A 17,488-nucleotide genomic window follows, 5' to 3' on the forward strand; every position below is an offset into this window, starting at 1 on the left:
ATGAAAATAGGCTACAGAGTTTTATTTGCCAGGCTAGGCATTCTTGGCTAAAAACATAGACTACAGAATTAACCCATTTAGAAATGAATTGAGCCAACCAATTCTGGATCCTGAGTAAGAAGTACACGAATGTTCGTTCACCACAACAGAAACCTCCAACGGACATGGAAGAAAATGATCATTGATGAAGTTTACTAGAGTGTTCGAATCCCATTAAAAGATGACTTTTTGCAATGCAACATCGCTCATTGAAGTGATTTCACCTCCAAGAGCAATTGGCTATATGAGACTACATTTTATTGCATTATTTTAAAGATTTTTTTTTTTTTGGAGGGGGGAGCTAAATTCTATCATTTGACATATGCAGTTGAAAATGTACAAAATAATACCATTTTGTGATAAAAACAAAATTAGGCTTGTAATAGGGTCAGCGACTCAGCTACCACTGGACCCAAGCTTTTCAAGACTTGGGGTCTCCAATGTCGTAACTTAATCTTGATTAGATCAAGTCTAGCACCTAAGTCTGACTGTAACCTTGATGACGAAACACTAAACAATTCATAAATTCAATATGTTTGCCAAAAATATCCTACAATGCAAAAGTGTTAGGTTTGGATAAGTTAGGCCAAAGACTCGATCTGACCATAACCCTAATTTAGACTAAATATTCTAATTCTAACCTACTCTCACGGCTAAACTCATAAACTAAGACCCCATTTGAGTCCAAAACAGACCAAGTTTGTCATCAGGGATGAATTTGAACCCTTAAACCAAATAACAAGTTACTTCCATTTTTTCTCCACTGATTTATAAAATTTTTTAGAATTACATTGAGGGAATCAATACTTTTCTAACATCATCTACCAAACAGACCAAATCCACAATGGCAGAGTGAGTTTCACTAATGAAGAATATAGTTGGTTTGACAAAATTGAAATACAAATCGTGTTGACTAAATAGTATGATCAAGGATTGGACCACTTCAATTTGCTGACTTTGACAACTTAGACCAAAAATAGGTTCATTGACCTTTATCCATCACTTCTCTATTTTTTTTTTAATTGAGCAATTTGGACCGTCACCCCCAATCACCCCCTAAATGTTACCTTAAGGTATCTAATTTTTTAATCAGACTTCCAGCTTGGTGAAATTATATATTAAAGAAAAATTTACTTCCTATCACTAAAAAATTACAGTTAAGTAAAGTAGGTTAAATATTTCAAAAGAACAAGAATAGAATGAAAAATTCTATGTTAGTTTTTTTTCTCTTTTTCTTTTATCCTCTACCGTCTGCAACTTCTTCATGGTTCATGTAAATTTTCACAAAGTTCAGGAGATATAAGTCATGAATAGTATTTAAACTTATAATATAAAATTATTAAAAATAAATAAATAAAAACTAATTGAAACTAAGAGTGTCAGTAATAGAGAGGTTGACTGAAAAATTAGGTATCGTAATGGGTGAGTCGAGTATCAACTCCTCGTCGGGAGAGGAACTAACATTTTTTCACTACACTTTTAGTGTAGGATTTACATTTAAATATTATAAAATATTTCAGACGTAAATTCTTTAGTATATCCTACATGGGTCCTATATAAAAATGTATGATAAAAAAATATCAATGTGCTCCCCCCAACTGAGAGGGTAACTTGAGAGATAAGATCGAAAATTTTCAATCAAATTTTGATTAATGTGGTTTTTATTTATTTATTTATTTTTAAATATATAATTTTTTATATATTGAAGATGGAGATATTTCTGTTTACATGATATACTCTTTGATAGAATCCAACTCATGACATCTTCACTAAGAGCTGAGACACGTTTTCACAGTTTTTTCAAAATTACAAATTAAAATCTCTTGTTATTGTAATAAATCTCCACAATCCATGGGATATGGGTCTTAAGCAACAGATCTGACTTTCTTGCCCTAATGAACGATACAGATCTATTCTGATCTATACAGATGCTCGACTCTACTAATCTCAAGATCATACGAGTAGCACTAGATACTTCCCCAGGAATTCGAGGTGAGTTTCATTTTTCTTCAGGTTTGACTCGTGTCCTTCACCTTTTTTACCGTTTCTGTAATCCCTAAAAGCAAATCATCAAGCTTTATTATTGGGGCATGAAAGAATCACCGTTTGTTCATGTGAACACCGGCGGTAACAACCGTTGCAGAATGATAAAAAAGAAGATTCGCCAAAGGAGAGAAGAATAAAACAAGAACTGGAGTTTCGAAGTAGGAGTAGAAGAAGAAGAACTAGGGAAGAAGAGAATCTTCGCTTCTCTTTCTAGTCTAGTTCCTTCAACAGGTTTTGCCTTTTTTTTCTCTCTATTTTTTGGGGGTGGAGAGATCTCTCTCGCTCAATCTATTTTGTTTTGACCAGCCATGTTCTCAGATACCGATCTCTGTAATGGTTTTGTTCCGGGAACTGAAGGTTCTACGACAAACAAGCTTAAACCGAAGGTTTCCTTCCAAAATCTCGATAACCCAGATGGGAAAGTTGGATTTTCTGATAAGGGTACTGATTTGATGCGCGATTCGGAAAGGGGTCTTGATGGGTTCCGTTCAAAATCCTATTCTAGAATTGGGAATCTGGGTTCGCAGGAACTGACTCTGAGTTATCTTTGTGAGAAAGAGATCTCAGGGAAGGATAGGTATAAGGGAAAGGAGGTGATTTCGGAGAATCCTAAAGACGAAGACATATTGGTGGAACGAGATTTTCTGCAACTAAATGGAGTTAGAGCAGGAGGGACCAAGCGAGAGTATGAACTGGAAATGGAAAGAGAGATGAGAGAAATGCGAGAAAAGAAGGCGAAACTCGAGACTCTTAATCTCTCTCTAGCACTCCCAGATGTCTCTCTTTCTCTCAACTCTTCGCCGAGTGGGGATCATTTTGCTCACCATAAACCTAGTCGAAGCATTCAGTCGTTGGCTCCATCGAACAACAATACGAGGACGGCGAGTTCTGATGATTTCACCGCTGCTTCGCTCTCGTATTCTTACTCTGTTCCGTTCTCTCACAACTCTCACAACCCTAGTTGCTCACTGTTTACCTCCACCGAGAACTACGAGTATTCAGAGAGTCACCAAAAAGATACTGACCATATTTGGAACTGTGGAGAGGGAACAAATGGATCGGTTCACAGTCGCTTCAGGCCCGTCGGTGACGGCGGCGTTGTGTTGGCTAACCCTGGTGGCGGAGGTGGCATCGGCGGTGGTTTTGGCCATCAATTGATGCAGAGTAATCGTTTGATGAACAAGGATTCGTGTAATAGTCTTTACAGAACCACGAGTTCTGATAACCAGTCCTTCTTTCCGTCGGAACTCCCGGCGAGGCCAAGAAAAGAAGACACGGCGTCGATGGATTCGAGAGGAAGAGCTTCTCGGAGGAGTTCCGATGGGATCAGAGCGAGAAAGCTCACGAGGCCGGAGAGGGTTCTTTACGATATCGTCTCAGATTCTATCCCTGTGATGGCTCTGGCAATTCAAGATTTTCCAGATGAGACGATTGAATCTGCAAAGGAGCACCTAAGGAATCTCATAGAATCGCCTGAGAAGAAGGATGAATTAGCTAATTTGCAAAGTCGGCTTGAGAGAAGATCGGACCTCAATTCTGAGACTCTCTCTAAGTCTCGTAGGGAACAATTAGAGATCTTGGTTGCAATAAAAACTGGCCTTGCGAGTTACATTTCAGAGAAGAATCGTCTTCCCATGACCGAGCTTGTGGAGATCTTTTTGCTTTTGAGGTGTCGCAATGTGAACTGCAAGGTTATATTACCTGTTGATGACTGTGAATGCAAGATATGCTCTACCAAGAAGGGATTCTGTAGTGCTTGCATGTGCCCTGTGTGTTCGAATTTTGACTGTGCTTCTAATACTTGCAGTTGGGTTGGTTGTGATGCTTGTTCTCACTGGTGCCATGCCTCTTGTGGGATTGAGAGAAACCTCATTAGGCCAGGGCCCAAAAAGAAGGGGTCTGTGGGGACTGCGGAGATGCAGTTCTATTGTCTTGGATGTGACCATCCTTCTGAAATGTTTGGATTTGTCAAGGATGTCTTTCTCTGCTGTGGAAAAGATTGGGGTCATGAGACCCTGAAAAAGGAGCTTGACTGTGTGAGGAAGATCTTTAGGGGGAGTGAGAACTTCAGGGACAAGGAGCTGCAGATTAAGGCTGAGGAGACTCTTTTGAAGCTTGAAAGCAAAATTATTTCTACATCGGAAGCCACTGATTCCATCCTTCAGTTCTTCAAGTGTAAGTCTCCCAAAGGCTTCCATCTCGGGTTTTGCATTATGTTTGATATTATTTCTTATAAACTGTTAATATGTGAAAGGTAGGATCGTGGTTGATGAGTAGTCTTATGGGAGGGGCACTTTTTATTCACTACATCAGTGAAGGAGGTGTTCATGCCAATTCAAGGTGGCATACTGGTGATGAATGATTACCTAGCTGATGACAAAGTAGTCTTTCCCATGAGAGCCTTTATTTCTAATCAGGAAATTGATACACAATTTTTTTAATCTCTAATTACTGGATATGAAATAATTGATTTTTGAATGAGATTGTTTGAACTTTAACTACTATTCATTCATGTTCTCTTGTGTGATACTGTTGTATGGTAGGATATTCTGTTGATATGGAAGTATCTGTAATCAGGTGCTGAGGTTTCTATTTATTTGGAGCTCCTCATCGGTTAAAACTCCTTGTATGGTTTTGTAGGTCCTTTTGTGTTCCCTTTTTGAATGATTATATGAGGTTTCCCATGTACCAAGTAGTGGTATTTGTTTGAAATGGGAGACAGAGGGTGGTTTTTTATTTCAGCTTCTTTTTCGAGGACAAGTTTTAATTTGGGCAGGTGGTCGTTTTCTGAACGCTTGGTCATGGGTCCAAGTCCTACAAGCAACGTCTTTGGAAATTAGGGATAAGGCTGCATGCATTTGACCTCCCAAGACCTGCTAGATGTGGCAGCCTTGTGAATGGGATACAACTTTTCTTCCCTTAAGGACAAAATATTTATGTGGAGCTCCTCATAGGTTTAAACTCCTAGTATGGTTTCGTAGAGCCTTCTGTGTTCCCTTTTTGAATGATTATATGAGGTTTCCCATGGACCAAGTAGTGGTATTTGTTTGAAATGGGAGACGGAGGGTGTTTTTTTATTTTAGCTTCTTTTTCGAGGACAAGTTTTAATTTGGGCAGGTGGTCGTTTTCTGAACACTTGGTCATGGGTCCAAGTCCTACAAGCAACGTCTTTGGAAATAAGGGATAAGGCTGCATGGATTTGACCTCCCAAGACCTGCTAATGTGGCAGCCTTGTGAATGGGATACAACTTTTCTTCACCCAAGGACAAAATATTTTTGATAGTAGAGAAGTGCTGCCTAGACATTGTCAAATTCTTTGTTTTTATTTTTGTATTGGGATTTCAAACCATTTAACACTAAAAACCACTGATAGGAGGTTGAACTCCTAAGTGGAAAGAGCTTCTGAGTTTCCAAATCATGTGTTACCACTCATCTTAGTTTGATAACCAGAGTGTGAATTTAACGATAGATAGCAAATCTAGGACAATTACTGAAGTCCTCTAACATTCATTATAGCTGCCAGTAGTTGGTGAGGTCCCTGAACTTGTGGGGCCGTTTAAGGTCTGGAGCAAAGAGTAATGGAAACTCTTTCTCAATGAGATCTTTCTTGAAGAAGTAAGCTGATTGCAATTTCTTGGGAGCGGGTGGGCTTTATTTCATGTGTGCCAAGGTTGGCAGAATTACAAAGAACTTTAGTGACCAATTACCTGGTGTTTTGGTTCATTGTGCATACATTCTTTCCTACAATGTGCTTCTTTGCATCCTTCTAATGGGATCTTGTGTTGGAATGTAATAAATGAATTACAATTTGGAGCATTACACATTCAAACTTTCACTGAAGATGGTATGCTGTACATTGCAATGTTCTTGCAGACGTGAAACAAGGAGGGATATCCATGGTTATTCAATGGTAAACATTGCTCCAAATTGGCTGTTGGAAGCTGAAAAGATGTTTATTATTATTATTATTAATTTTATTAATTTATTATTTTCTTTTTTTGGGCTTTACTGAAACCCTCCAAGTTGGTTCAACATGAATACTGCAGTCTTATATAAGATCACAAGTGGTTATATATCTAGATAGTGGTGCCATATATTTCTACATAATTCTGCACAGTATGGATTTGCTTTTTTTTGGGGTGGTGGTGGTGGTGGTTTATGTGGTTGCTTTATGGTGCTTCATTTATTGAACATGAAAAATCAGGAATATACCGAAATTAGTTGGTGTTTTGCATTATGGGTACATTATTACCTGGTTTATGTCAAAAGTTATGCTTCATTGTCATTCTGGGTTCCAATCCTCTAATTGAGCTTCAAAATTACCCATGTTTCAAATCCTAAGGCAGAAGTGAATCTTATCAATTTGAATGTCGTTTATTGCGATTTGATGTCTATTGTTTCTGCCTTGTGTGTGGAGCATGTCTTCTCTATTACTGATGACCCCTGTTATATCTTACGGAATACAGATGGTGCATCAGCAACTCCTGGTTCTGGTATCTTATCAAAAGACTTGACTATGGCTCAAATATGTCAACAAGCAGATGTGGTTTCTCTTAATACTAGTTCTCCCCCTTCAAAATCTACCACTTACAACATGAGCTCCTCAAGTGGAAGGCAGAATCTGCTGTCAAATGATGTTAATCAGAACATTCTTACCAGTGCTTTCACAAGAGAGCGGAGAGTTGATGATGAGCTGGAGTCGGCGTTGAAGAAAGATGGCTTTGACAGCCTGGAAAGCATTGTGAGAATTAAGGAAGCTGAAGCAAGGATCTTCCAGAGCCATGCGGATGACGCACGGAGAGAGGCAGAGGGTTATCGGCGGATGGTCCGTATAAAGAGTGAGAAAATGGAAGAAGAATATGCCAGCAAGCTTGCTAAATTGTGCTTACAGGAGACACAGGAGAGGCAGGGGAAGAAGCTTGAAGAGCTCAAGATCTTGGAGAATTCCCGTGCTGAATACTACAATATGAAGAGCAGAATGCAGACTCAAATTCAAGGCTTACTGGAGAGGATGGAGGCAACAAAAAAGCAATGGGTGTAAACACAGCAGATATCTGATGTGATGAGAATGGAGTGAAGGCAAGGTTTCAAATGATCAGCAACATGGACAATGGGTGTAGATGATGGCGGCATGTAACTTGTTTTGAGTAGTTATCATTGCAAAAATTGCTTGGTGTATGTAAGATTTTTCACTGTTTATCTTATCTTAGATAGGAAATTGGATGTGCTTGTTACCTGTTCAGTGACCATGATGACCAACTTCTCCGGTAAACCTTACTAAATCATGCGACATTGTACACTGCAGAGTTGTAACTGGGCAGGGCTTTAATTTGCCAAGCTCAGGCAGAAGCTGATGCCAGGGCCAACCATATCTACCTGGGTTTTAATTGGGCCTTGATTCAAAGTGATCTCACCTTTGTCTTTGGTTTTCCCTTCCCTTCCCTTCAAGGTGGGAGATAAATCTCTGTGAATACGAGAGACTTGATTTTGGTCATTCGATGTCTCTTTCAATATGTAAGAGAGAGAGAGAGAGAGTTGTCCTTCCCACTCTTGGGGGTCAATGCCCCCATGGTACAGGTGTACATGTTTTTCTTCTTCTTCTTCGTTTTATTTGTTTATTTTTATTTATTTTGGGGAGAAAAGGGGGCGGTGCAGTTCCTCACTTTTTTCAGGAGATATTTAGTGAAATACATCGGCATTTAAAGATCAAGATGCATTATAGCGGTTCCTCATTAAAGAGGGTCTTACATAGGATACTTAGGGCTTGTTTTGTTGGATGAATTCATGGATTTAAAATGGAATCAGATTTCAAATTTATGGAGTCGTGGCAATGTTGATGCGCCGATGGAACCCCATGCGTGAATCTGCCTTTTTTTTTTTTTTTTTTTTTTTTTTTTTAACCACAATAAATGGAATCCATCGATTCCACCCAATCTTTAAGAATCCATAAAATCTAAATTTTAAGCAAAAATTTGAAATTTATGGATTATGTTTTACGACAAGACGGTTTTAAAATTCATACCATACCCTCTTTCAATGTCAAAATATGCAATTTTGCTTGGGTTTTATGGCGTTGAACCATTAAGCAAAATTTACTGCTGTCGAATCGAGATCTTGGTCAAGGTTTCCATTTGATGGCCCATGTTATATTGCTTAATGAAGCCAAGGAAAATTCCAAAATATATAGATTGAAAAGGAGAGAGAGAATGATGCTCTAAGTCATGTTATCTGATGGTCCGCCACAAGCTCCCGCCTGGCTTGACAATAGGAAGCACCAACAGATGGTCTTAGGGCCTGTTTGGTTACATGAGTTTGGAGATTTCAAATATCTAGAGATTTTAAATCTATAGATTTCAAATCTATGGAGTCGTAATTTATAAAATTAAATGTTTGGTTGTGGAATGAAATTTGTGGATTCATCCTAAAAAACTATTTGATCGATGTGATTTTTGTGAATGTGCAAATGTATAGCTTTTTTGAAATTTCTAGATTTCACCTCTTACCCATAAATCTACAGATTCACGTTTTTAGTGTAAAAAGGTGAATCTCTAGATTTTATGAATCTAGAGATTTTTACAACCAAATGGGTATATAATTCTCAGATTCATGAATCCAGAGATTTGAAATCACTGGATTCATGTAACCAAATAGGCACTTAGCCAATCCATTGAGAGGTGGAGTTGGACTCATCTCTTCAAAGATGCTGACCTTTTGATCAATCAAAGATTTGTAATCTTTGCCATGGGATAAAGTGGGATTTCTTATAGTAAAATTTTCAAAATCATTTATCATGAAGCAAAACGCCTCGTGGGCTTTTAAGTCATTATCAAGGAACGTACTAATTTTTTTTTTTTCTATTTTTTTCTTTTTTTTTAAATTTTTTATTATTAATAAATTGATATGCCAAATCCAAATCCAATTACCCACGATATTGTCCGCTTTGAAGATAGCTCCTATCACGGTTTTGAAGGCGTAACTTATGAGGTTAGATCTTAACTTAAGTAGTCAATTTTTTTAATCTTAATTTCCGATGTGGGATAATTGTACGGAGACATTTGTTTCCGTGCTGATGAAAGTGCCACGTCTTGTTTTCTAATCCAACGACCATAAATCAACACATGTATAGATGTGTTGTTTTACACTTTTGGATTTTCAATTTTCTAAATTTACCTTAGAAACCCATATGGGAAAAACTATCGTCACTCCCTTTTAGGATCATCAGCTCATTCAGCAAAGTTTTATGCTCCAAATATGTGGGAGGTTGCCATTTTTTGCAGGACATCAAAGTTCCAACCCATATGGTAGTGCATGCAAGACTGCAACTTGAATGATCTTGGATGGAATGTATACCAAAAAGAACGTAATCAAAGCTTGACTGAGTAGCTTGCAATCCATCATGGCAAGCCGCAACATCCATATTCTTCTGTCATATGCAAGGTTTAAAGTATCTCACGATACCATACGATACTAGCAGATACGTATCCATATATGACCCAACCGATACGATACATCTCGATACGTCTCTCCATCGAATTACACTAAATTACATTAGCCAAGAGCGATACAATACTCGATAACAGACGATATCTCTTAAAATCACCTAACCGATACGATACTCGATACCGATACTTTAAACCTTGGTCATATGGATGTTTAAAATAAAATAAATTCCTGGCAACATCATGCGCTCTCGTATGCGGGGCGTGTAACCCTACTTCGATTGGTGATCATGGGAATTTTTTCATACCGGGCTGCTTCTTTCTATATCCCTTTCAGCAATACACAAAAAATTTAGAGTATTATGGGAATTTTTTTTTTGGCGAGAAGGCAACTCTGATTCTGAATGTCATAAATTAGCTTGGGAAAATGTTTGCGAACCTAAAATGGAGGGCTACAACTGGTGTTTTCTCCCTCAAATTGGCCTGGGATGTGACTTGTTAATGTTCCCCTAATGCTAATTGGGCAAGCATCATTTGAAATATTGCAAACCAAACCAACCACGGTTTGCATTCATTCTCTCCTTGCGTGTTATCATCGGCTTTCCACCAAGGACGCTGTTGCTGATTGGGGAGGTCAATCCGAGGGCAGTTGTGGTTTTTGCATGGCCCTAGTCGAAACAATTGACCACTTCTTCTTCTCGTGTAATTTCTTCAAGGTGATTTAGAAGGAAGTTCTAGCTCTGAATGGTTTTAACAGACAAGTGTTTACTAGCTGGTTTGAGGAATTACATTAGCTCCAACTTCATTTTAATGGCCTTAATGTCATCAATAAGGTTTGATGTTTTAGCCTAATTGCAACTATATACTGCACTGACAAGCTAGGAATTTCAAGTTGTTTCAGCAAGAATCATCTCAATCATCTCACCCTTGTGGGGTGCTGCCTTCTATCTTATTTGATACTCAAGAACGATTTGATGATTGCCGGCATTACAACTTAAGGGTGTCAATTGTGTACCGAAACTGTTTAATCTTGAACCGCGTTGATTAAAACTATACCGTACAACACCGTTTAAAATTCGATACGTACCAAAATCGAATTTTTTTGATACGGTTTTGGTTTTTGGTACTCATATTGTCGGTTTGTACCAAAACCGTACTGAATTGGTACGGAACCAAATTAAAGGATATAAATGTAATTTTACAACTAAAACACTTTATCCTATCCCTAATTTTCTATTTCAGTTTTTTGGTTTGTCATTCACTTCTCTTCTTAGATTTACTTGTTTTATCTCAACTAATATTATACTCTATCGATTGTTTGATTGCAATTTCATTAGGATCATATGAACTAATATCAAAAGTGACATAGGTTCGTTCGTGCAAAAATTGTACCATATTAGATACCGTGTTTAAACCGTTTTTTTAAACATGAAACGTTACTGAGCCATTTTTTCAAATACTGAAACCGTATCTTATTATTCAAAGTTGATACCGTCCTGAAACTGTACCGATTGACACTTTAAACAGATGTTCATTTTTTCCCATCTCTTGTTAATATAAAGCACCTTAAAATAAAAAATTTGGGCTTTCAAATTAAATAAAAGTTTTGGGCTTTTTCCGTCCCTGGTTAAAACGCCTCGTGAATTCTGATACATTTATATCCCACGACATTGTCCAGCTAGCAACACGGTTTTCAAGGTATAACGTATAAGGAAATTTTAAGTTAAGTAGCCGATTGTTTTATTCTTAATTTGCGATGTGGGACTATTGTACAAGACATTTGTTTGGGCGCTGATGAAAGTGCCACGTCTTGTCTTATAATCCAACGGCAAGAAATCAACACAGCTATAGATGTTTTGTTTTACACTTTTGGGTTTTCAATTTTCTAAATTTATCTTAGGAACCCATATGGGAAAAACGATCGGTCACTCCCTTCTAGGATCATCGGCTCATTCAGCAAAGTTTTCTGCTCCAAATATGTGGCGTTCTCCATTTTTGTAGAGCATTGAAAAATTGTAGAGCTCATTCGGAATACCTAGCAGGAAATACAAAGAGTCCAGAACCACTAAGAAATTCGCAAGAATTGATTTTGAGTTATATTTGTGAGGAAGAGATCTCAGGGAAGAATAACCCACATGGGAAAATTGGATATTCTGATAAGGGTACTGATTTGGGGCCGATTCAAAAAGGGGTCTTGATGGGTTTCCTTCAAAATCTTATTCTAGAATTGGAAATCCGGGTTCGCAAGAACTTGACTCTGAGTCATCTTTGTGAGAACGAGTCTCGAGGAAAGATAAATATAAGGGGAAGGAGATGATTTCGGAGAATCCTAAAGATGAGGAGAGATTGGTGGAACGAGATTTTCTGCAACTAAGTGGAGTTAGAGCAGCAGGTACCAAGCGAGAGCGTGTACTGAAATGGAAAGAGAGATGAGAGAAATGCGAGAGAAGAAGGGCGAAACTAGAGACTCTTAGGGCCTGTTTGGTTACATGATTAGAATTATACCCGTTTGGTTGTAAAAATCTCTAGATTCATGAAATTTAGAGATTCACCTTTTTACACTAAAAACGTGAATCTGTAGATTTGTGGGTAAGGGGTGAAATCCAGAGATTTAAAAAAAGCTATACATTTGCACATTTACAAAAATCACGTCGATCAAACATTTATGCACTACTTAGCACTTCAATGATATACAATGCATCTTGATCTTTAAGATGAATCCACATATTTCATTGCACAACCAAACATTTAATTTTATAAATTATGACTCCATAAATTTGAAATCTATAGCTTTGAAATCTCTAGATATTTGAAATCTCCAGACTCATGTAATCAAACAGGCCCTTAATTACTCTCTAGCACTACCAAATCTCTCCTTCATATGTGTGTGTGTGAGAGAGAGAGAGAGAGGGGAACCTTTTATGCACTACTTAGCACTTCTCTCACTTTTTCAGGAGACTTTCAATGATATACAAAAACATTCAAAGATCAAGATGCAATCTTGGAGGTTTGGGCTTGAAGATGCAAGGTCTTTATGAATTACCTTTTAGATGACTTGGTCTCAGATTTTATACTTCTTGAAGACATCAATCTGCTCATTCACAGGGAGACACCCCAGATCCCTCAAACCCAACCCGCAACCCAGTGTCCTGCAAGTGGTTCCAGTTTTCACTCATCTGGAGAAGACTACTGCATTACCAATGGATGACAAATTGCTCCGCTAAATTTAATCTTAAAATTTAATCTTAAAGATGATCATAAATGTTACATTATTCATTTCGATGGTGTCATTACCAGTAATCATTGCAGGAACATGCACCATCCTTGAAATGGTGGAAACGAATTTTATCTCTCAAAACAATCAACCTTCTTAGAACTTTTGAAGTCATCTTAATCCAATTATGACAATCACTGCAAACACGAAGGTTCTTTGCAACTCTAATTGGCATTGCTGAACCAGTATGGATGAGTCCATACATAACTGCAAGCCTTTCACTATGACAACAGACCCACTTTACCTTGATCTCTTCCTCTACATCATGAAGTACTACTCCTGTATCAGGTACATAACCGATCTCCACCATTGCTTCCTTCAGCTCATTCCAGACCTTTTTATATTCTTCTGAATTGCGAAATTCAATGCCCCCTCCGGCTACAAAAGTTTGAATTCTGTTTTTGATATGTATCCAACTGCATCCTGTCTCTTTCTTGATTCCCTTCTTTTCCATCACCTCTCTCACAGATTTAACAGCTTCCCACCTTCCCACTTTTGCATACATATTTGATAGTATCACATAATTTCCAGGGTTATTTCGCTCAATCTCAAACAACCGTTCAGCCATCACTTCTCCGAGCTCAACATCACCATGGATCCGACACGAATTAAGCAATGAACCCCATATGCTGCTGCTTGGGTTCATCGGCATCGTCTTTGCAACATCTAGTGCATCCTTCATCTTCCCAGCTCTGCCCAATAGATCCACCAAACAAGCATAATGCTCTACAGTAGGTGAAACTCCATATTCTCTCTTCATTCTGTCGAAAAACTTCTGTCCCTCAACCACGAGACCAACATGGCTACATCCCGAAAGCAACGCAATAAAGGTGACTCCATCTGGTTTGAAGCCCATTGCGATCATTTCATCAAACAAATCAATCGCTTCAGTCATACACCCATTGATCGCATACCCATTAAGCGTTGTATTCCAAGATGTTAAGTCTCTGCTGACCATTCCTCTAAAAACTTCTTGGCAGTAATCCACTGCTCCACATTTGGCATACATGTCCATAAGCGAGTTCAGTACTGGAACATCTGGTTGCTTAGATGATTTAATCATTTGAGCGTGTATCTCTTGGCCACAACGAAGATTAGTTAGTCGAGCACAGACAGGTAAGATTGTAGTGAGAGTGACCCAACTGAACCCTATTCCTTCACTCTGCATCCTCCTAAAAGTGTCTAGAGATTCAAATGGTTTGTCCCTGCATACAAAAGCAGCAATCAAGGTGTTCCAGGAAACAATATTTCTCTGACCCATTTCTCCAAACACCCGATGCGCTTCTTCAACTGTCCCACATTGTGCATAGAATCTAAGAAGAGCATTGTTCACCACCTGATCTGGGTTGTCTTCGGACTTTAAAATCTGGGCATGAATTGCTCTACCAATCAAAAACTCCGACAAATCAGAACATGCCTTAAGCGCTGACGAGAATGCAAAATTACCCGCTCTGACACTCCGATGAAGCATCTTGGAGTAAACATGGAGGGAATCTTGAGATTCCCCAATTCTCGAATATGCAATGGACATGGCAACCCAGAGAGGTGCTGGTACATGTTCAGAAGTCTCAATGGCATCTTCAAAAACACGACGAGCTTCCTCGATTTGGCCGCAGACAGAGTAGAGGGTGATGAACTTGCTTTTCAAGGTGGGATTATTGAGAAAATGGTGACAAGCTGTGTCTCTTGAGAGAAGGAGTTGAAGGTGAAGTCTTTGGCCATGTTCCAAGGATTTTCTGGCGATGCAGGAACTAAGGAAGAGAGAGTAGTTTTCAAGGTTGGGCTGAGTGTTGCAGCCATTTGATTGTGAGGTTTCAATCAAATGAAGGGCTTCGTCTAGTTTCCCAGATTTGAGGAGAGTTCTGAAGTTGGAAATTGGATTAGTTGAAACCAGAGGAGGAGATTTGTGTTTTGGGATCGGAGGACCAGAGACAACCGTTATGGTGGTCGGAAGAGAAAGGGCAGGTATCATCATCTCCTAGAGTTATCGATTTATCCTTTCCTCATCTGTATACATGGAGGAGATTACACATCGCCCTTGGTCCTTTGGAGCATCAAATGGTCGGTTCAGTCCAGTTTTGGTTGGGTCGAGAGAGTCTGGTCCGTGCTCTCTTCACACTTTTTCGCAATGTAATAGGGTTGCAGAGTGCACTCAGGGTCTAAGACTCAAGGGTCAAGACAGATATAGAGTCTACACTGAATTTGAGAATGAAATAGGGGTGTAACTCCATAATCTTTTAAGACTATAGGGTCAAGACAGATATAGAGTCTACTTTTAGGGATCCTTACGCAATGTAATAGGGGTGCGATTTATTACGTGTGGATCCCAATCAGTTACCTCAAGGATCAAGACGGATATTCAGAGGATCCATACATCAAGGGTCAAGATAGGGTTTGTTACTTAATACATTGGGTGAGATTTGAACTCAACTTAGAGAAAGATAATTATTCATTAAGCATTAATTATATGGTTAAAAAAATATAATAATATAATATATTAAATAACTTGTGAGTCCCTTTAATAGATCATAAACTAATGTTTGGACTCTTAACGGTGTCTAAAATTGTTAGTTTGGTTGGGACCTACATTGCACTAAGATGACCTAACATTAGTTTGTGATCCACTAAGGAGATTTACATGTAAATGGCTCTTTTAAATAAAGAGAAAATTTCAAAGACATTTTAAGATGATTGGCGAACAAAATATAGACACCTCAAAACTGTATCTTATTAGTAGACATCCCTTTTCCATTAGAATGACTAGTTAGGATGAAAGGAAGAATTTTAAAAAACTCATAGAGGAAAAAAGAAGAATTTTTAGATTCTATTTGATTAAGGACAACAGTGTGAAATCAAGAGACTACAATTTAAAAATTATAAATTATTTAACATGACTTAATAGAATCTGGGATAGTTTTAGTGTGTATTATTATTAATTTAATTTTTTTACTAATTATCTTGAAATGTCCCTAAAAATTTGGCTTTTAAAAGTTTACCTACACAAGTTAAATCTCAATGCCAGCACAACACAAGCACCAGCTAGGACACAACATTCAAGCAAGATCAAATCAAATAACAATCCAGCTAGATTAGCTTTATTATCACCAGCAAGTCACTCTTTTCTTTTACATCAATCACCTTCCATCACATACAACACTCACAACAATCTCATGAACAAGTTATAATACAATCCATCCTCCAAAAACCCAAAAAAGAAATCCAATAAATAATATTACTCCATCAATGAAGTCACTACTTCATATGCTCAAGAACATTTACACTAAAAAAAATTAAAAGGGTTTTGAAATTATTGAAAAAGGGAATGAAAATAAGGTATGGTGGGTAAGAGAATTATAAGGAAGAAGAAGAAGAAATAAATTAAAAAGCATCTGGTGGTACAGATGCAATAGTGAGATCCACAGCAATGCCAAAGAGAAGAATTGCCAGTCCAGTGAAGTTGACAAGGTGAGATTCATTGCTAGTTTTTAGCTGCAAAAGGGTTGCTGCCTGCATTAGTCCGGTCTCTGCTGTGACAATTGCTGCGTATAGAAGGATCCTACCAAAAAAGATGTGCCAAGGAGCATATGACATTCTAGCTGAATCGCCTCCTTGCATCCAGAAGGTAAAGAACCCAAAAATCCACTGCAAGATAAAAATATGTGAATAACAGGTAACCAAGCAATTTGCATTTCAATTGAAGAGATAATGGTAATCTCTAACTTCTAGTATGAGCTTCTCCAATTCACTCTAGACATACCCACATTCTTAGCTATGAGCTTGCATTTGAAAGAGAGTTAGTTCTAGGGAGGGACGGTTGAGAGTTCAATGGTGGGATAGTGAAGACCCTTATGATCATAGCTTTTCCAGTGTTAATTTCTAAGGTTCTAACCTGCAAACCATATATGATGAAGGTTGACAAGCCTATCCATGAATGCAAGCTATACATGTTTGGTATCTCTTTCTGATTGTGATACTTGAAGGTGGCGTAGATTCCAATGATCCCAAGCACAATCGCCATAAGATGAAGAGATGAGTGAAAAAGCTTCTGAATCTTCTTGTTTGACCTCACTACTTTGTAGGCCATAATAGCTTGATTGGTACACCAGAACAATAGCATCAGTTAGAGAGACACACATTTAGCAGTTGCTATAATATGGGCAAAGCCAAAAAGCCATACATACCTTCACCAGCCAAAAAGATGAAACCGAAGTACATGAGAAATGGGTGTACCTGCAAGAGTATTAGGAAGGAAGAAAATGAATCAATCTTTATAAATGTGCACTGGGCATCATATTAATTCAAATAAATTTGAATTATGGGCAGAGCTATGAGCTTGATTACATTGAACACACGTTCAGCCTGGTATGAATCTAGTTCAATTCCACCACGGTAATGTAACAGCCATGCTAGCAAGAGAATTAGAGCTAATATGCCAAAGAGGTGCCCACATACAGTGGCAAGAAAAGCCATGGTGGAACTGAAACTAGAACTGAAGCTAGAGAAGCTGGGAGATTAACACTTGGAATTGGGTTTGTTTCAGGGTTGTAGATATGGGTTTTTATGTAAACCTAAAAGTGGAAAGATAACTATTACGTTCTGGAGATTGCTTTGTCTGTTGGTTTTGGTATTTTATGTTTAACCCCTTACTTCAGCAAGGCATCGCATGAAAAGTAAAGAAAGAACATCTATA

General features: G+C 38.2%; 3 protein-coding genes across 3 annotated transcripts; 1 reads left to right on the forward strand and 2 right to left on the reverse strand.

Annotated features, from left to right (window-relative positions):
* The first annotated feature begins 2,067 nt into the window (after positions 1–2,067).
* On the forward strand, positions 2,068–7,311 carry LOC149000727 (protein OBERON 3-like). Its single transcript, XM_089140377.1, has 2 exons — positions 2,068–4,260; positions 6,552–7,311. The coding sequence occupies exons 1-2, from the start codon at positions 2,394–2,396 to the stop codon at positions 7,124–7,126; spliced, it is 2,442 nt and encodes an 813-aa protein (XP_088996503.1). The 5' UTR covers positions 2,068–2,393; the 3' UTR covers positions 7,127–7,311.
* A 4,952-nt stretch (positions 7,312–12,263) lies between these two features.
* LOC149000728 (Tetratricopeptide repeat (TPR)-like superfamily protein) lies at positions 12,264–14,819 on the reverse strand. The gene has a single exon (XM_089140064.1). It carries the CDS (start codon positions 14,771–14,773, stop codon positions 12,815–12,817), a length of 1,959 nt encoding a protein of 652 aa, XP_088996190.1. The 5' UTR covers positions 14,774–14,819; the 3' UTR covers positions 12,264–12,814.
* Positions 14,820–15,884: 1,065 nt separating this feature from the next.
* LOC149000729 (Cytochrome b561/ferric reductase transmembrane protein family) lies at positions 15,885–17,316 on the reverse strand. Its single transcript, XM_089140470.1, has 4 exons — positions 17,140–17,316; positions 16,980–17,028; positions 16,688–16,887; positions 15,885–16,440 (listed from the first exon to the last, which is right to left on the reverse strand). Exons 1-4 carry the CDS (start codon positions 17,266–17,268, stop codon positions 16,177–16,179), a joined length of 642 nt encoding a protein of 213 aa, XP_088996596.1. The 5' UTR covers positions 17,269–17,316; the 3' UTR covers positions 15,885–16,176.
* Positions 17,317–17,488: the final 172 nt, after the last annotated feature.

Source organism: Hakea prostrata, chromosome 11 (genome assembly GCF_041222555.1).
Source record: "Hakea prostrata isolate BN-2017 chromosome 11, UWA_Hpros_2, whole genome shotgun sequence".
NCBI lineage: Eukaryota > Viridiplantae > Streptophyta > Magnoliopsida > Proteales > Proteaceae > Hakea > Hakea prostrata.

Coding starts and splice junctions, on each gene's coding strand:
- LOC149000728 (XM_089140064.1), bottom strand. CDS start 14,773: ATGATGATACCTGCCCTTTCTCTTCCGACCACCATAACGGTTGTCTCT.
- LOC149000727 (XM_089140377.1), top strand. CDS start 2,394: ATGTTCTCAGATACCGATCTCTGTAATGGTTTTGTTCCGGGAACTGAA. Junction 4,261..6,551: donor CATCCTTCAGTTCTTCAAGT/GTAAGTCTCCCA, acceptor TACGGAATACAG/ATGGTGCATCAGCAACTCCT.
- LOC149000729 (XM_089140470.1), bottom strand. CDS start 17,268: ATGGCTTTTCTTGCCACTGTATGTGGGCACCTCTTTGGCATATTAGCT. Junction 17,029..17,139: donor AGGCTGAACGTGTGTTCAAT/GTAATCAAGCTC, acceptor ATACTCTTGCAG/GTACACCCATTTCTCATGTA. Junction 16,888..16,979: donor CATCTTTTTGGCTGGTGAAG/GTATGTATGGCT, acceptor GTACCAATCAAG/CTATTATGGCCTACAAAGTA.